This window comes from Dysidea avara, chromosome 12 (genome assembly GCF_963678975.1).
Source record: "Dysidea avara chromosome 12, odDysAvar1.4, whole genome shotgun sequence".
Classification (NCBI taxonomy): domain Eukaryota; kingdom Metazoa; phylum Porifera; class Demospongiae; order Dictyoceratida; family Dysideidae; genus Dysidea; species Dysidea avara.
Genome location: NC_089283.1, coordinates 21,189,859 through 21,215,284, shown reverse-complemented (window position 1 = coordinate 21,215,284; position 25,426 = coordinate 21,189,859). Strand labels below are relative to the sequence as shown.

The following is a 25,426-nucleotide window of genomic DNA, read 5'->3' as shown; positions in this document are numbered from 1 at the left end:
GACAGTCCAGATTGCTACATGGCTTCCTGATTCAATTGTGCCTTTTTCCCCTTTAAAATGTATGGGGAGCCCCGGAGAAAAAATGTACCTTTTTTCAGTTTTAAAGCACTGTGCATGCCAAAGTAGTTAATTCCAACCCAACAAACTATATATTTCTGAGATCGGCAATCAATACTCTATCTGTTGAGCATATAAAAAGTCCATTTTTCCAAAATTTAAAAATCGGGCTGGAATGCCTACTTACAAGTCGTTACGACGTATTAAAATAAATAGTTAATGATTGTGACTACAGTAGCTAGCTACACATAGCTTAATTATAGTCTTTCACAGTCTTTTCTTGTGCAGCTCTCCAAATTCTATCCACTTCTCGTTTAGGTGTGCTGAGAAGTTTCTGTAGTGTGGTACGACTTTCATACAGAGTCCTTGTTCGATAAGGATTATCTGGAAACACTGATTGACTATGTAAGGCATGTAATGTTGATTGAGTCAAGTGACAAGCTACTAGATAGTAGAGACAGTCAAACTCAACTTCACTGAGGGGAAATGTGCTGAGATACCCAGACACTGCAGGTTCAGAATATTCTAATGGATTAGTGCACTCCAACATCATCACGTAGGCTATGAAAATGGCCCCATCGAAGACAGAATAGGAAGAAACTGCATCAAAAACATCAATCAAGCCAACAAATTCAGAAGGGTTTTCCATCGTACACACAAAATTATCTCCATTGAGGTCATTGTGAAGTACACTAGTTCGAAATTGTGGAAGCTTTGGTACAACATGCTCAGAGTAGTGTCTGAATGCACTTTCAAAACATTTCTTTTCTTCAGCAACATCTGCATACTCCAAGTATGGTCTGAGGTCAAGAAAGTGCTTCAAATCTCTTTCATAGTGTCGTGTTTCCAAGTATGGATGAGAGAATTTCTGCAACAAACAGAACATCACACAATGTACCCAATACAAACACTACAATATAGAGGGCTGTGCAATTCTATCAACTGCAACTAATTAAAGTAGAACTGGTTACATGGACAAATGAATTAGAGCATATACTCAAACATACCAGGGTTGAAACTGGATAAGTACATAAACTGCTGACCTGGATGACCCAAAGTAATTAAACCCAAGGCATACACCAAGAGATACATTTTGGGCACTCCACTAGCACATTGAGTAAATGGGTATATAGCTATATATGACAGTAGGGCTGGAGGAAGGAAAATTAAGTTGGTCAGGCCATTGTATATGTTGAAATTGCTACTATGGTGTTGCCAATGAGAGAGAAATTGCTGCACAGTGTGTGAAGCACACTCTGCGCATGAACATTCTAGGGGGTCTGGGGGAATATCCCCCCCCCCCCCCCCCCCCCAGGGAAAATTTTGAAAATTAGACACTTAGATATGTAATTTTAGTGATATTTCACTACTAGCTAGCTATATAAATATGCTCTAGCCTATACCTTGTTGTTATTCAGACTTTCTATACTATAATGGGTTGGTAATTGTAGACCTGACATACAGGGGACACAGCTTGAAACTTCCTATAAGGCTGTATAGTTATAGTCATTAGAAGTTCAAGGGGGTCTGGGGGTGCAACCCCCAGAAGCTGCAGAATTTTTGCAATTTAAATGCTTGAAAATGCCTTTAAAAAGCAAGTAAAACTAACAATGACTTGCAACATTTCCAGGAGCGGTTTTAGGGGCTTTCTGGGGTTTCCAGAAACCCCCTCTGAAATAGCACGCGCCCCTACGATTCGTCTGGGTGATAAAAATTACTAAGAGTTATACATACTGTATTATATTATGGCCTTTTCCATTGGCTAAACTTCATACTTTTGCCTTTGAAATCACCTTCACAGCATTCAAAACCATGTAGTGACCTTCTTTTTTTTGGTCTTCAACTTGCAGCTAGGCTGAAGTTGCAATTCCAGAGAATCAGAAACCCCTCTGAAAATTTCTAGATCCGCCCCTCATCCCCCCCCCCCCCCCCTCCCCCAATTTCACAGGGAACCCATGCAGCATGGCCCCCTTAGACAATACCCTATAATTAATTTATTATTTACGATTAGGCAGCTAGCTGTATACAGTGAATTCACACAGCTACAATAAAAATGCAGTATACTATACTACAAGAGTATGTAATGAAGTAAACGGATCATCACGTAAATATACTGGTGGACAATCACGAGACCGTGCAATCACTATTTGAAAATGGCATGATGTGGGATGAGACTGAGAGTTTGCTCAATATCTTGACCAGACGAGTGGGTGGTTGAATTTTTTACAAATTACATCCAGATGGCTGCCATGTGATGTATGGGTGTACAGCTTCCTGCCGCAGAATGAGACGCCTAGTTTGTCCCTTCGCCTAGTAAAAGAAGCTAAGAGTGACAAGCCAAGAAATGCTGATGATTATTTTATGAAGGTTGAATTGTGATTTAAGTGCGCTGGTTTAGAATCAAAGAAGGCACCTGCCGTACACATGATAATTCCCATATGCCAACTGTCAGTACATGTGATACATAGAACCCACAATCATTTCTGTGCAAAACAATGCAAACGCTATGCTGTGCTGTAAGGCATTTGTAAGTACTGTACGTGTAGTTTTTTAGTTAGGCTGAGAAACTAGGTAACTACTCGTGTCATGCATTTTCAACAACATCTGTAAAATGTACGTGTAGATATGATTGTCCATATAGATTGCATGAGAGTAATACAAACTGGTCAGCTAGTTGGTCCAACTCCAGATTATTAGTCCGGCTCAGGCCTGACCAACCGGACCGTCTCCTCCGGCCTTGTGACACAAAGCAGGTTGCAACTAACAATCAATTAGTGGGCGTGGTTCATATAAGCCTATAGACAGCACAACATATTTCATTAAGTGGGCATCATGGCTTGTGCATATAATACTGACTTCAATATCTTACTAATAAATGGATGTGTATACCTACAGACAGTATCGCACATTCCCAATAAATAGGCATGGCTCATGGCCTGCTACAAGACTAGACTATCAGTTTGATGTACTATCTACAATGATAGCCCTGAGATTAGTGAGTGTGGTTCCACATAAGCCTACAGACATGGCTGTAACACACAATCCTGAAAAGTGAACATAGCAGGACTATACTATGATGTGTATGTACACGTATACATCATAAAGTTTATAGTTTCATATGTGATCCAATCTGGTTGGATACTCTATAAGGGATGACCTGAACCAGTTTCAACCCTGGAACAAAAAAAAACTAAGAAGTTGTACTGAAATCAGGAACTTTTGCCAGACAGTTTGATCAAGGTACCCATCTTTGAAACTTATAATTCTGAACTGCACAGCCCTAACAAAACATCCACTAAAAAACACAAAACACAAATCACTTGTATTTCACAGCAGGACGTCACAGTCCATGACTACTGAACAGTGTGTAGGTATACATAGTATCACTCCACAGTAGTCTAACTACCTGAAAAACACCACAACACATACACAAACACCCTACCATATATGCAGATATAAATAGAAAATGTTTCAGGGTTTTAATAAATACTAAATCTTTATACTGTTGCTATGTACATACCTGGAGCACAGTGCTTAGTTTCCCAACATTTGTTCCAATGCTATAAAGTAATCTTGGTGACCTATCTACCTCAGATAATACATTTCCTGGCAAGTAGTTTAGAAGTAATCCTCCATAAGTGACATCATCTTGTGACTCTTTCTGGACAAGGTAACTCTTTTTTAAAAAGATTGTGTCCTTATTGTTATGTGATGGAACTGGTAAAGAAATCTTGAACCCTTCTTTGCTAATGTGATGCATTAACTTAGTTATGGCGTCAAAATAATCAGGATTGCTTTCAACCATCATTTTGAAGATGTACTCCTTGGTGGCATTGTTTCCCATTAGGCTTCCCTTGAAAAGGTAGTTGCAATCTTCAAAGCCATCTAGTAGCTGCACAGAATGGGTAGTAATGTTGGTTATGGGATAGGATGACTGTATCAGTTGTGCTACCCTATTATTGGGTAAAGTTGGTGGAGCTAGAAGACTTCTTGCCATGTACCTTTAAAATGATGCAACTACTAAAATCGTATGCACAAGCAACATATGCAGATTTATTTATTTATTTATATAAAGCGCTTCAAGTTAGGGCTGAAACATATAAATAATTTACTATCCTGATAGTAATTTGAAGCCATCAAGATAGTTTCTAATAATTTTACACTAACTTTTCGTGATGATGTCACTATCCATAGGATGTCTGGATAATAAAAATTTCTATCCGTTTCAGCCCTACTTCAAGTACATTAACAGTGTTCTATGTGATCATCTTACCTTTAGAGAATTAACAAAAAAAAGTATCTTTTGCTTAGATATAATTAATGTCTTTATAAAATGAAGCCCTGCTAGACATTTATGTGCAAACAGAAGCCTATACAGTGTAGTCATTATAGTACACTGAAGCACTGCTTAAAAAACAGAAGCTATATTATAGCTTGACTGGCTCACAGGGAAACCAAAATAGCATGGAAGTTGGGTATGTACCAGTTGTGTGCATACGACATGTGAAAACTTCATGTGCATAGTCATACTAGTGAATTACAAAGATGTGTATAACATATGACCAAGAGTTAATAATAGTGGAGGGAGAGTGTCTAACACTGCATAGGCCTGTAAAAAATGATCCTGAGAAATTCAAAGGGATTCTTTATTCTCCATAGGTGAAGATTGTTTCAATCATCACATTTCTTTGTTCTCTCAGTGTGCAATCATCACATTACCTTGTTCTGCCTGTGTGAACATTTTACACATCTGAAGGAATCCCTTTGAATTTCTCAGGATCATTTTTTACAGGCCTATGCAGTGTTAGACACTCTCCCTCCACTATTATTAACTCTTGATATGACCCTTTGAGTTAATTCAGTTTTAACATACTGGTATTTGTAAGAACTGTTACCTTGAACAGAAAATACTGTATAGCCTAAACATTTCAAGAGGGAATTTTTTGCTGACTTTACAGTTTTGGGGGTTACCAATCCTTGACCTTCATATAGTCTAATACATTTTGGGAGTACTTGAGAATCCGCCAAAAAATTTTTTTTAGCAACATTGCTCACATCGAAAAATTTGCCCCTCAAAATATTTTGGTTTGGTAAAGCAAGGTAGGGAATGCATGCACAACTCTGCCACAGAAGTGGTTCAAAGTAAACAGCCTGACACATCAAAGATTATTCAGCTTACAGGACACTGTTCATGCAGCGATTAGATCAACCATTCAGGCTGTCCCAATAATGCACTGCACAGGAACAGTATGCCACATGTGCCAACTGTGAGCAGGTAGGTCCAAAGCTCTCTAATTTGACACCTCTATAATTCTGTGTTAGTGGCATTAAGACTTTCTGACAACCTTACTAATTTGGCAACAATGATTGTCAGGAGACCACACTAAGTATCATTGCCGGGTCACCTTATCATACGATTATAGGGATAGACTGCTTACATGGTGTGTTACGTATATAGTTTCTCAAACTGTGGCCTCAAACAGCTGTTTCTCACAGAGTTAGTCAAGTACCGCTAAGCAAGTTATCTGAATTAGCTCCTGAAGAGTGTGCACTGCAAAAAACATCATCAAATGGGTAGCCTTAGTTCACTATCACATTCTGAATAACAGTCATCGATTATTTGTATTAACCAGCTACAACAAATCCAGCACTGTGGCCTGTGCTCTATGCCAGTTGTCTGAGTGTTATGGTCCCTTTCTACTGCACCCCTAATCATGAGGTCAGGTACAGTACTGCTCAAACGAAATGTTGTCTCGCAAGTGTAAGCAATTTAAAAATTCCCTAATTAAAGGGCGTATCACATATTTAGCTCACGAGCATTCATCCCAAACGAAATGGGATGCATACTCACGAGCTAAACAGGTGCCACGCCCTTTAATTAGTGAGTTTTATTAAGCCTTTTCGTTTAAGGCAGTGGAATGTTGTGGTTAGACTGTGACGACATAATTGGTCTATGACATGGCTTCCGGGGTATGATGTTGCCTTCAATGACTAATACATTACCATTGATATTGGTGGTGTTTGTACCATTGCAGCTACCATATATATCACTAACAATTTCGTATGAATGGGTAAGCGTTGGCGAGTGGTGGATTATTACTTTCAGTGCTAATTTGCGAGTAATTAGTGAGATTATCAAGTTGAAGCCGTAGTAGCTTTGTTGCCATGTTAGATGAATGCTAGTCCTGTATCATTCACTGAAACAGTATGAAAGGAGAGTAGTGTATACAGGTAGCCCAGTGATGTAGCCTAGATCAACAGCATGGCACTCACAAGCTATCCAAGAGCTACAATAGCATCAGATAAATTCCTAGCAGTGTGTAGATTCATAACGTCACTGCCAGCTATTTTTACTTTCTTTAGCCTCTCTAGTACGCTGGTTTCTCTACACAATAACTACCATCAAAGTTTTGGAACAGTACACCGGTCAAACGGCGCCTTCACCATTGCTCCAGGTATGTTATTCACTATAAGACCACTATTTTCTGTTGTTGCTACCTTAGCTTTGCTTGAATGGCTGCTAGTGGTAAGAACGGTGGTGAACTATCAATAGCACTAGAATTATCACCAGTGGTTTCGTTAACTACAGCACTAAACAAAGCGATTAAGTACATGAACAGCTGTTTATACCACTTCTGTAACTCAAAGACAACTTCTGTAACTCGAAGACGGGTTGTTGTAATGTAAAGTTTTCCTGAGAGAGGAAGACCACATCTAACATCTAAAGAAACTTGGGATGCATATACGGTAGTATGAAAGTTTCAGCTTTAAAAAAAATGTATTTTTGTACAGGAGTCAACGGGAACCATGAGTTGTGGTTAGCAACATCGCACTCCGGAAAAGTTAAGGAAGTAATGACATATTTTGGTTAGTTAAACGAAAAGGCCTATTGGTTGTACTTTTGCGAGACGACGTTGCATTTGAGCAGTACTGTACTCCACTCTGCATTGACCTATATCTGCATGCATATGACTCTGGTATGAGGTCATTTATGGTGTAACAACATATATCGAGTGCCTTTAGGCATTTTCCTTATGCTCTATATAGCTGTCTACTGCTGAATTGTATACAATACAAGTTTGTGGCCTCATAGTCAGTTGGCATCTGCATGCTCATGGTATACAACCAAAGCACCAAGGATAGACATTTCATCTGTTGACATGGGATGACTATTTATTATTCAGCTCCTGGACTGGGCTCATCAAAAACTAGCCAGCAGCATTGATGTGTAAACGTGCATTGAATTAAGGATCAGGGTGTACTTAAAAGGGAAACCTAGCATATCTAATTAGCCAGATCAGCCACTATGATTTTCATGAGCTATTAAACCTGCAGCTGTTTGCCACCGCCACATTCAATTGTGGTTACACATGCATGTCACATGTATGAACAACAGGTTAACTATAAATTTGATGATCTGCTAAGAGTTTGTTCAGCATACACAGGTCAAACAATTTTATTTTTCGGCCATCAGTGTAATTAGAATTTGGCACTATGCAGTCATCTCATTCACTTTTTGGTGGGCAGACACTGAGTTCAGATGGAGAACTGCATTTACGGATGTTTGAATGATCTACAAGGAGATGTCACGTAGGTACACGCTGTAGGTAGATCTGTAACCGCGGTCAAAGTCTTCACCAGCCAAAATTTCACTTTGACCTGTGACTAAGAGCCTTTTTCGACCTTTGACCGGTGACTTAGCGACGGTATTTCAGCACTTTTCGATTGTGGGTTGGAAGCTTTTACCCTTGACCGTTGAATTGGCACGATTTTGGTGGCCTTGACCTTTGACCGCAGATCTACCTACAGTGAGTGCCTGTGTGTCACCCCCTTGATCTACTCAGTTCTGTACGCGCCCTAAAGTATGCCAGTTAGGTACACAAACAACTGATCAAATCAGTAGCCGGCCACATGGCCGCGTATTAAAACGCCCCTTAAAGCAAAAACGACTGATCGATTCTTTTTTCTGAAATATTCCACTGTAAAGGATAATACTACCTTGTAATAACTCACTTTGTAATCGTATTGCAGCGGTAGTAGCGTATCAGCGTAGCTCCAGCAGGTAAGATAGACCATGTGTTTCGTGACCACATCCAAATCTAGTTATCACCGAGCTGATCAGTTAATTTACGTTAGACCCAACACATGTACACATTTAGGAGAAATCACAACACTTGAGACAGCACAACCACGTGAGATGATGCACTTATAGTAATTAAGGCGCACTGCATTATATCAGCGTGTCGGATATAGTTTTTTCTCCGCCCCCACACAAAAAGAAAAAAAGCGATCTGGGCACGAGACTACCGCATCCTTTTCACTGAGGAGAATATGAAATACATGGGTATAATTCCCGCATCAGCTTTTTGAAAAACCTATAGATTTCAGAAACAAATATTGGGCTGCAACAAGTATGCTAAATCCATAGATCTATACTAAATCTAACTATCTAAGTGCCATAATTTATATTTTATCAGTGAAAACCTGCAAGAAATGGGCAGAGTGTATAGTACGGATCGATATACTCTAATAGAACAGTCAGTAAATCACAAAAATACTCTAATTGAGCAGTCACTTCATTGTTGCTTTGTTGCTGAACTCCGCCCGCCCGCACCTAAAACTGATTTTCAAAGGGCCAGAAACATAATTACCAATTGGAGTGGCCTTAGACTATAATTATGGAGGTCTAAATATTTCAAGGGCAAAATTTTCACTGATAACACCCGAAACTGCGAAATCAGCAAAAATTTCCCCCTCGAAATATTTTGGCTATACGGTAGCTACGTCAGATTAGGTATTATTGTCCTGTCTTGTGCCTTCACTGATGGCATATACAATTAGCCATACTAGATTTAATTTATTTTTTTACTTATTAGGGCACCGACAGGATGTATATGTTTGTATGCTGACTGCTGTGTTGCTTTTGCAGTACGTGCTGCTCTGTGCCGGCTGTATTGTGATGCTATGCACTGTATACATAAACATGCCTGTTCATGTGCCCGCATGCGTGCATTAGTGTAAATTGTGTAATAATGTGTTAAAGTAACATATTTAGACTTTTTATAGGGCAAGATATTGAAGAAAACCACCAATGACTGAACTATTAATACAATGTGTGTAAATGTTTTAATTTTGATTACATAGTCACGTGATGTTTTTGAAATCACACTTGTGGGTTTGGGGAGGGGCTGATGTGTGTGTGTGGAGGGGGCACAATATCTGGTACTGCTGCCCAACCAGCTGATGGTGTAGATTATCTCGGATGCACTTCTGTATGTGTAACAGGGCATTAAGGCCAGGCAACCTTGATTACTTGTTTCTCATCCACAAAAAATTGGATTTCCATGTGGGCGGGAGGTCATTATTCACTATTAAAGAAAATACTCCACATCAAGCTGTCTGTTACTATAAAGGTTAGATCATGTTATAAAATCCTTCCTGTTTTTCTTTAGGCGCGGGTTTCAGCTAACTTCCTTACCAAATCTTTTATATCCCGCAAAGAGTACTGAATAACTGTACTTACTGAGTTGGATTGAGCTCTGGAAGGCTATCTGATTACTTCCCGCCTTAATCCTTTGTAACAATTGCAGAAACTAAATTCCGTGCAGGGATCCGTAATCTATGGGTTATGTTACCAGGGGAGGAAATCATTCACCTTGCTGAGAAGCCTTCTAAGTGTGAAAATAATTTTTTATAAATTTGAAAAGGATAAGAATGAGCAAAGAATAAGAATGAAGTTGAATCTGCATAATCTCAGGTGGTAAGTTGAATACTTAGTCACATTGTGTGAGTGTGTGTGTGTGTGTGTGTGTGTGTGTGTGTGTGTGTGTGTGTGTGTGTGTGTGTGTGTGTGTGTGTGTGTGTGTGTGTGTGTGTGTGTGTGTGTGTGTGTGTGTGTGTGTGTGTGTGTGTGTGTGTGTGTGTGTGTGTAGATCCAGGAGCTGAAAAGGAGGAAGGGCACAAACAGGCTAAGTTATATAGGTGGTTGCATTGGGGAGAGCAGATTCTCTTGTATTTTTGAAGTGGCACTGACCACTGAAAATAATCACCTCTTAGAATTGTCTCACTATTTTGGTCTGGGTGATGTTTGACCTCAACTTTGACGTTTGAGTTTGCAATAAAATAAAGTGGTAGTAATATATGCATATTTTTTTGTAGGTTGTTTAAATTGATTATGGCCTGACAAGGTTTTTCAATTGAAAGAAGTATATGGCTCCTCCACAAAGGAAGGGGGGATTTGCCCCATCCTGGATCCGCCATTTAGCTAGAGCATTGATTACAATCGTCTTATTTGCCTGAGGAGTTCAAAAATCTTCATCATTTCGTTGCAGTATACCAACGGGAATGTAAGTTACACTAAGTGAAGTTTTCATAGGTAGCTTTCATCGGTAGCCATGAAAATGCAGTCACATTTTCACAGGATATTCATCATGAAAACTGATAAAACTCAGTCAGAATTCCTTGAAAATAATCACTGAAAGCCCAATGAAAAAGCAATGAAATCATAATTATTTTCATCTTTTTATTGGCTTTTCATTAGTTATTTCAAAGCATTTTCAATAAGTTTTCCACTGCTGGGTCTTTCATATTGGTTTAGCTCCAGTATAATGTTATGAGCATTTGTTTATGTCACATCAAAGAGATGGTATGCGATAGTTTCATCGATTTTTCTTTGTGGTGCGGATACAACAAAAACTTAGCCATGCGGTCTCCCTATAGCTATAATATTCATGAAAAAAACAATACACTGCGATGATGTGAGTCTCAACTCCATATATCATTGCATTCATAAGTTACAACCATTTTAGTAAGTGCTTGTAATACATTTCTTATACAAATCATGCAGTTTAAGCTATCTGCATGTTGCTGCTATTTGTAAGGATAGCTTTGTAGGGCTGTAACTCCAACAATTTTGGCATAATTATGAGACTGAAACTTCATCATGATATAAGTGCATTGAGTGAGTTGACACTATAGGGGGTGGTGACATTGAGTAGCCCCTTGAAAGTTAGTGTATGCAAGCCAAAGCATATTAACACCCTTCCTGTAAATTCAACACTGTAAAATGAAGTGCATGCATGTGTCTGGATCCTGCCCACCTAGTAAATTGTCAGAGATTGAATTCCTTGGGTTTGTTTACCTTATTTCGTCGCCGTCAACGTGGTGATCTCATAGAGGTTTTTAAAGATTTTGAATGGCTACTATGATATTAATCCTACAACCATTTTTACACCAGCTGCTACTATACACCCACTAGAGGCCACCATATGAAGCTGTTTAAACCATATGCTAGATTAAATGTTTGCTCTAATTTTTTCACGCAGAGAGTTATCAATAGTTGGACCAGCTTACCAAAAGAGATAGTTTTTGTCAAGCAATGTTGGACTGTTCAAAGCCAAACTAGACAAGTACTGGGAAACAGGATATGGATATGGATATGAACAAAGGCTAACACTATATTTTATTGTTTATTGTATTGCACATCCATCAACTAATACTAATACTAATTAATAATGTTACGATAAGTATAAACGTCAATATGCCAATTGGTATGTATATTAATTGTGACATAATTATTGTTATTGTGCAGGACACGCTTTATTTTTTGCAGTGAAGGGAATCCTGTGGACTTGTGGCTCTCATTTTTGATGAACCATATATATTGGAAGAATTCAAGAATTCATAGTACTGAAAGAATTCAAAACTTTTGCAGCTCTGGTCATAAATATTGTGGTATAGCTACTTAATTATAGGAAGCATTAGGTGGTTTATTTGGATCATGCACTTACAACGTACTACCAAATCTACTACACAAAAATAGTTTTGTTTGCATTAAATAGGTTTATGTAATGTCACACACTCCAGGTCATATGTGGACACAGACTTTTCATTATGATACGTTATTCTTTCTCATCATTGGGGTTGGTATGTAGCTATACGTAGTTTGGTGAATGAAACACACTTTTCTATTATACTATATATCACCTTAGGAAGACTTTGTGGTTGAACAAGTAGGCATTTTATGTGCAGTTGACTGTTGGACACTTAAATAATTACAGTGTATGTGCTTTGAAAAGTATTACACGTGTTAACTTAGGAAATTAATTTTCTGAGATAAACTCGACTAATGGTCCAGTTTACTCATGATCATTGAAATGTTTTAATGTGAAATGAGACAGCATCATAAAAATAATATAATGTATTTCTTAAAAAGTTGCCACCATCTTTGGCTTTAACTGATCATGACTGACAAAAACACCACAGTTATTCAGGTTTTCAAACCCATACGTATATATTCTTCATCATGCATAATACACATGCAATGAGGTATTTTTCAATGTTTTGAAGATAAGACAGATCAACATGTTATCATAAAACTGATCATATCCTTGTTCCCAGAATTTCTACCAATTTCGGAAAGAGTTTCTATTATTGTTGGTCTGTTTTGTAGATCAACTGATGGGGAGACTACAATTTTATTACTTTGTGTATGTGCTTACCGGTGCAGTTTTAGGGGGGGTTACTGGGGTTTCCAGATACCCCTTTGGGACTGGGCTTACTTCAGAACAGCTGTCCAGCCCTTAGGCAACTAGTATAACACTGATTTTTCCTTAACTACAACTATATACACTCATAGGACATAACACACGAATCATACTCACCAATGCTCATCTGCTAACTGGTGCTTTCACTATTCTAGCAGTAAAACTCAAGGATCACAAGTATTTTGAGAGCATAAGATTGAGATACTCTAATAGAACAGTCATCTACTCTAACAGAACATTCAGTTGAAACATTAAACAATACGCTGTTTTTTAGGATGAAATTTATCCAAACCTATCTGCAATTAGAGATACGACATGTACATTAATTTTACAAATTTATGTGTGTAGTTCAAAGGCCTTTCATTTATTGATATCTACTTGTACAGTACTTAATGACGGTCATTGAGGAATACTGTATTCATGTACGCATGCACCACTGAAATTGTTCTCAAATTCAATCCCAACCTTCAAAATTTTCCTGTGAGGTATATATGCCCTAATATTGTGATTTGTGCACTAAGGTGTAGTTAGATACTTCCTGAATGTTAACCACCTCATATGAGTTTGCCCCCGCCCATCCCCAACTTAGCTAGAGTTCTGTTCTGTTAAGTTAGAGTACTGTTCTCCACTCCTGATATTGACATAGCAGTAAACCTTCCAAGACTACAGAGCAAACAGAAGAGGATATAGAAGGTGATGGTAATAGTGATAATGAAGCAGAAATGCCAAGCTATGAAGAAGCAAATGACTAGCTATAAAGCTAGCTAAATACTTGTAGCTAATCATAAAAATTCAGTAGACTAATCTATCATAGCTAACTACATAACTATTGGTGAAAACATGACATATTGTACAGTAGATCAGAAACTCTCAGAAGTAGGTTTTAAACAGCCTAGATCCACCCCTTATAGGTTGTTGTATCAATAATTGCATTCTTTTGTGTAATGTGTATGTATTGTACTGGTTTTTCTTTTTCACTTGTCTGTTTCCACTGAAATTCAGTATTTTAATATTGTTGAATGGACTCCCTGTCTAGTATAATTACAATTACAAAAACAAACTGACACTCGATCAAACAAATTGTAGCTTATAGTACCCATGCATGGTTTTGGCTGTAAAGCACCAGTTATATATGCTAGGTCCAGCTTTGGTTGTCAGTGAAAATGTAAGTTATCAGAAAATTCATTGAGTGAATCACATTCAATAATTTGGTGGGGTAATTTGTTCCAATGTCAGATGGTCTTAGGGAAGAAGCTAATCTGAAAATATGCTGTGGATGAACATGGTACTGTCAAGTGGAGAGGATGGAATTGGTGGGTGTTGTAAGCAGAGGTAAGTGGAGTGTGGTGAGGTGGTACGTTGATAGATGAATTTGTTTTTACAAGGTGATAAAACATGGTAAGCCTACTGTTAAAACCAATTTAATGCCAATATCATGCCTGAAACACTGCTTGTCAATCGATAGTCTTCTTGCTGCCCTTCGTAGGATCTTCTCAATATTATCAATTAGATATTTCTGGTGGGGGTCCCATATAATTGTAGCATAATCAAGCACTGGTCTAACTAAAGTAAAATAAGATGAATCTTTGACTTCTTTAGTGCACTTGTGTATAGCGGACACAAAGGAGGACACTGGTAGAATGCATTGTACGTACTCCGGTATGCCAAAAGGCACGTGTCTGGCTGAAGCGACGTCGAACAGTGAAAAATCAAACCTGTAGCCTTAGTTGTTATTGAGTTACGGCTATGCTTGTCAGTTAGTCAGTCAGTCACTAGAAAATTCTGTTTAATAACTTTTTAAAAATTTCATAGCAACTTTTTTGAAAGGGTTTTGGGTAAATCTGAAGACTTTTTTGGGCTTAGTTTTACCTAACCAATACTGCTTCATCATTGTAAGGGAAAAGTGAGGCTGGTTTTTGGGTGATGTTTTATCATGGGCCATGTCCATACCTTTGTGGTCCCTACTATATAGTACACTGTATGAATGCTTACATGACATTATACCAAAGATTGTGTTGTATCAGGAGATGTGTTTTACTAGAGAATAGTTTTAAAGGTTGGTTTTGGGTGAACGTTATATTAAAGTTAGTGATTTTTGTAAATAACATATGGCAGTCGTGCACCCTACTTCCCTTGGCCGTGCAATTCACTACCTGACTGAGTCTTAATATTTCAAGGTTGAGCAATGCTACCTAATTTAAACTTTTAGTGGATTTTGCAAACAAACCCAAAAATGTACTGGAGGTCTAAATATTTCAAAGATAAAAATTTCGCTGTTAACCCCAAAACCTCGAAATCAGCGAAAATTTTCTTCCTCGAAATATTTACGCTACACAATATATCGTGCGGTATCAAAGAAATCAATTGGCTATTAGAGTGCACAAACTGTGCATGTAGCAGGCCTTAAATTAACGTGCGGTCAACGGACAAAATCCGCACAAAATCCGCACAAATAGCACAATGTCTGCACATAATTAGTTTTGGGCGGACACCCATGTCCTTGCAAAACCAATAGTGGTACCATAAAAGCTGATGTGTGCATGTTTGTTTGTAGTGCTAACAATAACTGTCACTTGGTTGGTAGGAGATACTACATTTTCCCAACCCAAGGATTTACCAATGCCACCTCCCCTTTGTGTACTGCTATCACCAGCAGCTGTTATGACCACAGTCTGGTGATATGTTGCAGCTATGTGGTTGTGTTTAACCTCAAAACTTTCAATGGAAACTCCCTATTCCAATTCCAGCAGTCTATACAAAGTGCTCCTCTAGCTCATGTCTGTACAATTTGACGCTATGTCTGTACAATTTGACGCTATGTCTGTACATTTGTGAATATGTAAGGACATTTATCCTCAGCACCTTAAAAATTAAATTAAGGCCTGATGTAGTATTGTTACAAAAAATCATACAAGCCAACATCAAATTATATCTAAAATGATTTTAATTGAGCCTGTCTCCACATTTGATCAACCTTTTGCTTTGGAGTACTTAACAGCAATTTCAATACTGTGTAGCTGTTATGCAGAAACCTTGCCCGATAAGAATTATCTGGTTCCACTGTTTGACTCTGCATTGCATGGAGATAGCTTTGTGCCAGATGAGCAACAACAAGATAGTAAAGGCAACCAAATTCTTCATCGTTCAGGGAGAAGTTATTAAGGTATCCAGATACAAGGGGTAAGGTGTACTCTAATGGATTGGTGCAGTCACTCATCATTAAATAGGCTATACAGATAGCCCCATCAAACACGGAGTGAGAAATAATTGTATCCATTACATCAATAACACCAGATAGCTTCAAAGGATTTCCGTTGCTTTCTTTAATGCACAAGAGATTGTCACAATTCAAGTCATTATGAACAGCTCCTATTTTGAAAGAAGCCAACTTTGGTTTAACATGTTCTGAATATAGCCTGAAGACAGATTCAAACATTTGTTTGTCTTCTGTAACAGTCACCTTCTTCACAATTGGTTTGTTGTCTAGAAAATGTTTGAGATCAAAGCACAAATATCTGGCTTCTAAATATGGATGGGAGAATTTCTATAAAATAGATAATAGACAACATTTAGTCCAATCAAGATTATGTGTTAGGTATAGCATTATACAATAAACAGGTACTTTGCATAAGCTGAAGTACTTAATAGTAAGAATTACAAAGGACTGTGATTTCCAGAATCAAGGGGTAGTCACTTTTACACAGCCGGTTGAAACACTTGCAACCGGTATCAAAAATTTTGATCATCAAAATTCAGTTTACCTTGATCGCTTGATTTCACTTACAAAAGAATCTTGATACCTTGATTGTCTACCATAAAAGCCAAGTAAATTCTTGAGTTAAAGTAAGCTTTTGACAACATTCCATTGCCAACTCCGAGGATGTCTTGATTGCTACAAAAAAAAAAAAAAAAAAAAAAAAACTTTGATTGCTTGATCCTATTTTGAACATGCTCCAACAGTCATGCAGTCTAAGAGGTGACTGCCCCTTGAAAAATATACATTGTAACAGACGACACAATACTTATAATGTGTACTCTAATTGAACAGTCAAGTGAATTACGTTACCAATAGTGAGTACTGATATGCATACAAAAATATAAAGATACAATTCTGTGTTACATAACGACAGTAAATAAATTTGTTGTGGCCTATAGCAAAATGTACAGCTCACTTCATTATGTGTTCAGTAAACCAGTTAGCTACAGGTGTTTCCTTCAGGGCAATAGGTTTCTTTACCTGGTAAGCAGTATCCCTGGTGAAATTAAGCTCTGCATATAGTGGTAATGGCTCCAATTAGTTTTTGCTATTCTTGGGATTTACGATGGTCGTTCACATCACTAGATGAGGCACTTTCATTTGAATAATAGCATGCATATATATTCTCTATTGAAGCTAACTTGCCTGGCTAACACCAAACTACTACTGAGTCTGAGCTACACACAATAAGTATTCTTTTGACCGTCCATGTCAAGTAGTACAGTCAAAGAAAATTAAACATCTCAAATTAGGTGCCAATCCATAGTCATATTGATAGCAATACAGTAAGCACCGCCATACAGCAGGAAGCTTTGATGGAAGAAAAACATTCATGAATTCAAAGAATCAACATAAATAATGTCAAACATTAATTTAAGCAGTTAAGCACTTGTACCAGTGCATGGGCATCATTAGATCTATCATACTGTGATTTTCGTCAACAAATAGTTTGTCATAAACTGAAGATTTGTCAATTTCAGTCTAAGCTTCTACTGTTATATGGTAAACTACAATCTTGGTACAACATACCTATCTTCACACACACACATACACACAGACAGACAGACACACAAACAAACTAACAAATACATAGCCTGCACACACCTGTAGTGAAGTGCTAAATTTACCAACAAATTCTCCAATACTATACAGAAATTTTGGTGAGCACTCAACTTCAGATATGGGAACTCCAGGCACATATGTTAGCAGAAATCCCACATAGGTGACATCCTTTTTCATTTTAGTCTCTAACATATAACTTTTCTTCAAAGGAATAGTAAATTTCCCTTCTGGAACATCAACTGGCTGTACAGGAAGAGAACAGTTCAAACCCTCTGTATTTATAAAGAACATTAGCTTAGACAATGCTTCAAAAAAATCTGCAAACTTTGAATCTTTTTGATTCATCACTTTGAAAACATACTCCTTGCCACTACTATTTTCTGTATCTATACACATTTCCTTTATGTAATAGTTGCGGTCTTCATATCCATGTAGTAGCTTAATACAGGATGGGTCTATAGGGGAAACAGTGTAATGGGCTTGCACAATCTGAGAAATTCTTTCATTTGATATCACCGGTGGAACCAACTCTGTCATTTTGACTTCCTAAAAACACATACACATTAAATGAAGCTGGAAAATCACTGCACTTGTTAGCTTAGCTCTTGTGTCGAGCATTTGTACAGATCATAGGGGTTATGTAATAGTTGCAACATGGGCATGACTGATATGTATCCCCAAAGCTTGAGGGCTGCAGGCATTCATATAACATGTAACACTTCCGTCAGGTAAGTACACGCTCATGCCAATATGAGTGTAACCACTGGTTTCTTTTTTGTACTTGCCTGAAAGTTGGTTAGGCAGCATGTAACATTGTAGCTACGTTTGTTTTAACAAATGGATGAGTCCTAAGGATACCATGGAAAAAGTTGAGAATCTTGGGGAATTTGCACTGCTTAAAGATTAATTATAATATATACTAAAGGGGTAAACTTTGTTACACAGTAGTTAACTCGTGTTATCTGTGGTATGTAAACATATTTAAAAAACATGCCGAAACACTTGCGAATGCGCTATAACAGAGACAAATATAACAGTCGGTCAATAGACATTTACCATCCAAATAGCCACCTCTGTGTCTGACCATAACTCAGTTTGCTCAGACATAATGTCCTAGCTATCAAAAGAAAAGGGATGGAGCCTAATGAATACAGTTTATCTGTTTGGTTTATGGCTTGTACTACTAATCATAACTACCACTTGTACAGCACAAGTGCTGAAGGTCTGTAGGACACCTGGTCCTACAGCCTGTTTTATGTTGTTACATAAAGTGTGTTTGAAAAGGTGGATTAAGGAGAAAAAATTATGACCAGTATACCGCAAAACGTTACTAGTTATCACCTTTAATAAAAACATTTCCCATCTCATAGAATAGCAAAGATGCCGAAATGCCTTCATCTGAGTGCTTCTTGCAAGACTCCAATTCATGGTTACATGAGCTTTATTTATTCCCATAATTTGGAATTCCTTTGATCTGAGGTGTGAAAGTGTTGAGGGGCAAGGAGGTTGAGTAATGTTAATTTTTTGCAACAATCCCAAAAACATTTCAAGGATAAAGTTTTCGCTGCCAAGGCCACTATTTAGTGATTATTTTTCTGTGTTTCATCAGAAAATTCCAAACATAAAGTGTGGGCGGACAGGTCATTACCATTACCCATTATCCCTAGTACTTACCACAATAGCTAGCTACACTCCCTACAGACATATTTTCATACCTCTATACTCTCTAGGGCCTAATACTCTCTGCATAATAGGCAATTTGCTAACTTAGCTAGTTTGGCAACTATCCTGTCGTCCTTCATCAGTGATCACAGTTCTACTCGAGAACCAGCTTCTTACCTATAAACTTCATTGCACTAATCTTTCACATTCTCTTGGCCACAATGCGCAAGGTAGCTATCATGCAGCAATCTTGAAAGCTGAACTGCACATACTAATATTTGGTTAATAAGATGAAATAATGGTAAATCTTTAATAATGGGGAAATACGTGCGGTAGTAAAAATACATGTGGGTGCAGAAAATCATTAAATAGTGGCCTAACTCCAGGCCCCAAAAAAATTAGCCTCCTCACAATATGAGTCAATATTTTTTATTTTTTATTGCTTTACAACACCAGATGCAAGATTACAGAATTTGTATGGGGAGTATCTAACTGCCAGTATGGTCTGTACAAATCCATTGCTACAAGTTCACTTTTGGCCCCCATACCAATATTATGTACGTCTTGGGCGCTAAAATAAAACTATTAATTAAACTTATAGGCGCTTATTAAGTGCTGTAGTGTAGTGCTCCCTCCATACAATTATTGCACCAGTACTCACAAGTTTTTATCGTTTATATTCTCCTAGGGTATCCAAACACCAGTGGAGCACATCCAACGCACAGATCCATAGAAATACTCAAACACTAGTGGACGAATTGAAAACCACAATCAATACGATTTAGTTAACGTTTACTGATCACGTTATTAACGGAAGTGACCTTTTAGGGGAGATCACAAGGAGTAAGGAGTCGGCGGACGAACTGTAGAGCGATGCCTATAAATCAGTACCCATACAATTTTGTGGCTGTTGGCGTAGTAGCTCTAGGAGGAGTTCTCATATTGTTGAGACGCTACTTCAATGGCGGTGTCTGTTACTCGAAGCGATTACTAGACGGCAGGACTGTTATTATTACAGGTGCTAATACTGGTATAGGGAAGGAGACAGCCATTGATCTTGCCAAGAGAAACGCTAAAGTGATTCTTGCTTGCAGAGACGTAGAGAGAGGAAAACAAGCAGAGAAGGAAATTAAAAGAGCGAGCAAGAGCGATGAAGTGAGTTTTAAGCAAGTAGACCTAGCTTCCTTTGCTTCCATTAAGAAGTTTGCCGCAGAAATTTTGGAGGAGGAATCCAGGATTGACATTCTGATTAACAATGCTGGTATAATGAGATGTCCTTACTGGAAAACTGAGGATGGTTTTGAAATGCAGTTTGGAGTCAATCATTTGGGACATTTCCTGTTAACGAATCTGTTACTTGACCGAATAAAAGAGTCCCCAGCTAGCAGAATTGTTGTCGTTTCTTCACGTGCGCACACAAGAGCAAAAGGAATTAATTTTGATGACATTAACAGCGAAAACAGTTATGATCCTGGAGTTGCATATGCTCAAAGCAAACTAGCTAATAATCTTTTTACACTGGCATTAAGCAAGAGGTTGTCTGGAGCAAATGTTACTGTTAACTGTCTTCATCCAGGAGTAATTTATACTGAATTAGGACGACATTTGAAATTACGATGGTTGATGAAGATCATCCTAATGCCTGTAGTTTTGCTCATGGTGAAGACACCATGGCAAGGTGCCCAGACAAATATCTATTGTGCAGTAGCTGAAGAGTTGGAAGGAGTTTCTGGTCGCTATTTTGCTGATTGTAAAGAGAAGGAGCCATCACCGGCAGCTTTGGATGAGTTGGCGGCTGAGCAACTGTGGTCTCTTAGTATAAAATTAACTGGTCTGTAACTGCAAAGTATGTAAGCTAGGTGTTTGCGACTTGTGTAGGCTGTGATGTGACACAGATATGAGTAGATTGTTATTGTTGAATTAAATGGCTCTTAAACTTATTTAACTAATAATTATTATTTAAGGTACAACAAAAGTAAAGAATCCCTATAGGCTATGTCACGCTGGATGACTTACATGTATGAAAATGTTTGAGTAATGAGAATTAACATTCTGAATTGCACAGTAGGTAATGAGTGGCTTATGCTCTTAATCTCCAGTAAGTTATAGCTTAACAAAAGACAAACAATAATATTACTTTTATGTGATATTTGCACAATCCAGGTCATACGTATGTGTATGGACTTTGAAGTCATATTTAGTATCTTAATTTTCTGATGTATTTAACATGAGGTTTAGCTTCCAGCTGTTTAAGATCTCAGTGAGGTGGCTTGGGTAACAAGGAGCCTATAAGCGACTCAAGGCTTCTGGCACCAGCACTGAGGAACGATAATTAAATTCAAGGTGATGATTGACAGAATTTATCACCCATGAAAGTTCAGAAAGATGGAAGTCAGATGATTATTTGTTGGGGAAAGTCATTTAATTTCATAGATGAATCTTGTCACCCCCAATATTTCACTTTATTGTTATACTTATCGTAGTGCTCCATGGCATAAACAAATTTTATACATTTAAAATGGGTAAGTAGAATTCTAGGTAAATGGGAACAGGAATGATTAATGGCACTGCTTTGAAAATCTCTGACAAAAGTCATCATGTCAATATACAGGTTGGATTTTACAGCACAGTGCTTCTTTGCAGCATCCTTCTGCTATAACAATCGAAACACTTTGCAATCATTTGCCTAAGAGCAGTCAAGATAGAGCAGTCAAGAATATTTTGATCCTGAGATTGCAGGTACAACTTCTTGTATATGTAGGCATGCACTGTTAGTTAATTAGAATGCCCTCTTCATGTTTTATTTGTACTTCAAAATCAAGGGAGTGACTAACTTTCAGTGTTGATGACTTAGCATACCTAATTTACTTCAATGGTGCCAGTGAGTGGTGTGAGATTACTTGGTGATGTATGTGGTAGTTGCAGTATTTGAAGCTGAGGTGACTCCAATAAGGAGACTAATTAGGACAATATGAACAGTCATGAATGGGGAGTCTGAAAGTAGTAGGTACAGTTTCCAAATCCTACAACAGGCACTGTGAGTCAACCAGAATACTTTGTGAACCTCTTCTTGTACATAATAGAATCTTTTAAATGTTCATAGTTTCAAAGGAGGTGCCAGCTTCAGCATTGATGACAATTACTGTAGCTAGCATATACCTAATTATGGCAGCTACGTATATTAATGGGCTATCATTGTGAGTCCCTGGTGAGATAGTTAACAGAACATTCTTGACTGCTCTATTAGAGTGTTTTGATCACTGGGGCACTTATATACAAAAGGATTCGACAGTGCTACAAGCATTGTGTTTTACCAACCTGTATATTAACATGATCACCTTTATCAGACATTTTCCATTGGTCATTCCTATTCCCACTTTCCTAGAATTCTACTTGCCCTTTTAAAATGGGGATTGTACATGTACATTCAAATCATACATCTCCAACTAAAATTTTAGCTCAGAATTTGTGCTTGCACATACAGGTGGTTAAACTATAGCAATCTCCTTGTGTGCATGTTGCTTTTAAAACTAAGACAATTCCAATCTCAATGAGACTATTAGTAACAGAAGTAGCATAGGAAGTGATGCTTAAGTGCATTATGCAAAAATAAACTTCTCAAGAAATGATCTTTTATCTGTTGCAAAGAAAACAAATTAGCAAATCAGTGGCCTTGAAGGTTGTACACACACTTACTAACATGCATACAGTGAAACCTAGTTCTATAATCCGACACTCATTGGGATATGAAAATTGTGTCGGATTAGCAAGGATGTTGGATAATTGAGGTGGTATACGTATATTACATAGAAAAAAGTATTTTTGGTATACAAAACAATGTCAGATTATAGAGGTATTCTGGATTACAGAGGTGTCAGATTAGAGAGGTTTTAGTGTAGTACTGCATAGTGCATACAGTGGAACCTCTCTTAACAAACTCCCCAAATTAAGGACATAATAGAAAAAACCTCCATAATAAGGACAAATATGTTGGTCCCAACAGGTCTGGTTAATACATTTTTACCTCCAAAAGAGGAAAACCTCTATATTACATCAAAAAGTGGCCAAAGTTTTATGGTCCCAAAATGTCCGTAATAGTGGAGAGATTCCACTGAATTGGTACTCATGTGACAATAGACAATAAAAAATTATTACAAAGTGACACTTAACAAAGCATTTAGGTGCAACTAATCACTGGACCGGACTGACATTTTTTTGTTTTGTTTTTGCACATGCTAATGTTGGATTTATTGAGTGTTAAGGGCCTTCAGCCTGCTGAACTGAGCAGTAGAATAAGCGAAAACTCTCTTCTAAGAATTTCACTACTTATTATGTTCTTCAGCACATATATGCTATATTATATAGTGTTGTATGGAATGTGATAGCAATGGTTATCCACAACTCAACTTACCAATGGTATAAAATAGAGTGATCCGTCCTAGGACATGCTTATAGCTTCCTTCCAATTATTACACAACTGTAGGTTTTTTTCTGCCATAATGATAGCTTACGGCAGGTGCAAACTGGCCTGTGTGACTAGTATATGTGATTGAATTTATTAGAATAGCATCATACAAGCTTACTGCTATCTCCAAAACTTAATCGTTGGTTAACTATTGCCATCACATACCCTGTGGCATAACGGTAAGGAGTAAATATTAAGACTTAAAAGTGGGGCAGAGCATAATGAAACTGATAGAAGTTAGTTTCTGCTTATTGCATTGCATGTGGGCTGAATGTTCCCAAGGCTCACAGCTAGCAAGACTCAATAAATCCAATCTTAGTTTATGTAAAACTAAAAATATATTGGTCCAGTAGTCCAGTCCAGTGATTAGTTACACCCAAAGCATGCCCCATGTCCCTGTTCAAGTGACAAGATTAGAGTGAATGTAATTTGACATCCAATTGTTTGTTAATATAAAGAGCTTTATGAAAATGATTGCATGTTCTCAACATTCTTCCTTGACTATGTCATAATGGAGTAAGCACATTAATTATTGTATTGAAAAAAAATCTCAGTTCCACCTTAATATCCACTCTAAGCATTCCTACTCTGTCAAATGCACTACATTTAGTGTGGATTCTGTGGAACATTCTCCATCCATCACTTGACATCTTATCTGTTGTTCTTGTCTCTCAGAATAGCGCCAGTTTGCAGAATTGCATGATTCTAGGAATATATATATATATATAGTACATTTACAGCTGCTGTGTGTATCTATAACACTTCCGTTATCATGTGCTAACACTTATCTTATTAGATCATAACAAGAGGAACCTTATGGGAGCAGATATGTACATGATCTTACATTATGTATTTGTGCAATTAGCGATGCTATTAAAACAGGTAGTAAAGTTACTCAACCATAACATGTGTAATTTCCTATCAACTGGCCAATTATAGTACCTGTATATGTTACCATAGTTTTAAATCAAATCTATACACAATGTTCTGTTAATATTATAAATGAAAAGGTTTGTGAAGACATCACTGCTATACACATCTCATATAGAGTAGCTGAGAATTTGAGTTGGTCCTTTAGATATACTACTGAACAGTGCCTTAATCAGCACAAATGTAAGCAGTCAAAAATTACAATCCATCAATGGTATTAATTTGCACAGAGAATTTTAAACTATATAATCAAGAGTTAATAATAGTCCACTATTATTAACTCTTGATATAATGTATAGCATTGACCAGTGACTTATCTAGGGGTTGCATGATTTGAGTCCTACCAAAGAACTCTGATACCCTACCACACAGGGCCAGGGGACCAGGGCAACAATGCAACTAGAGCAGATTGGCCTGGGCCTCATTGCCTTACTTCCCCATACTGGACCCACTCTCTAGTGCCTAGCAGCCCCAAACAGTGAGAATCACTTTTGAAGTGTTGTTCTATAAATGCATTTGGTGAGTGGCTGTACTGATCCCTACACATAGAAATTAAAGTTCTGTGACTTTCTTTTACATGTACTACTGCACTTGATATACATGACATACTTTTAACTATATAGCTGTACTATATATATATATCGTACTAACATTAGGTTGCCGAAGTCTGATGTGCCATGTATATATTCCTACTAGACTCTATATACACGGAGACGACTTGCTAGTATGTGCTACTCACAGTATAATGGTATTGAAGTCTCGCTGAACAATTGGAAAAAAAATTCACGTGCTGTTTTGAGTACACAGGTAGCTATGCTGCAAGCTAACTCTTAAGTGTTTATGAACACAGTTACATGATTTATATGCTTACATGCAGTACTTCTTTCATTGTTTTATGCAATATATATTTGTGACTTTGCAGAATATCAATGCCATAACATTTCATTA

General features: G+C 37.6%; 3 protein-coding genes and 1 long non-coding RNA gene across 4 annotated transcripts; 2 read left to right on the top strand and 2 right to left on the bottom strand.

The window, feature by feature from the left end:
* Positions 1–179: 179 nt before the first annotated feature.
* On the bottom strand, positions 180–8,276 carry LOC136240465 (hydroxylysine kinase-like). Its single transcript, XM_066031453.1, has 3 exons — positions 8,071–8,276; positions 3,578–4,058; positions 180–925 (listed from the first exon to the last, which is right to left on the bottom strand). Exons 1-3 carry the CDS (start codon positions 8,148–8,150, stop codon positions 311–313), a joined length of 1,176 nt encoding a protein of 391 aa, XP_065887525.1. The 5' UTR covers positions 8,151–8,276; the 3' UTR covers positions 180–310.
* A 495-nt stretch (positions 8,277–8,771) lies between these two features.
* LOC136240466 (uncharacterized) lies at positions 8,772–11,491 on the top strand. The gene is made up of 3 exons (XR_010693817.1): positions 8,772–9,817; positions 10,216–10,403; positions 11,382–11,491. It is a non-coding gene; the product is annotated as an uncharacterized lncRNA (long non-coding RNA).
* Positions 11,492–15,442: 3,951 nt separating this feature from the next.
* LOC136240663 (hydroxylysine kinase-like) lies at positions 15,443–19,893 on the bottom strand. The gene is made up of 3 exons (XM_066031686.1): positions 19,745–19,893; positions 17,464–17,967; positions 15,443–16,146 (listed from the first exon to the last, which is right to left on the bottom strand). Exons 2-3 carry the CDS (start codon positions 17,956–17,958, stop codon positions 15,535–15,537), a joined length of 1,107 nt encoding a protein of 368 aa, XP_065887758.1. The 5' UTR covers positions 17,959–17,967; positions 19,745–19,893; the 3' UTR covers positions 15,443–15,534.
* LOC136240664 (retinol dehydrogenase 13-like) lies at positions 19,869–21,023 on the top strand. Its single transcript, XM_066031687.1, has one exon. It carries the CDS (start codon positions 19,957–19,959, stop codon positions 20,920–20,922), a length of 966 nt encoding a protein of 321 aa, XP_065887759.1. The 5' UTR covers positions 19,869–19,956; the 3' UTR covers positions 20,923–21,023.
* Positions 21,024–25,426: the final 4,403 nt, after the last annotated feature.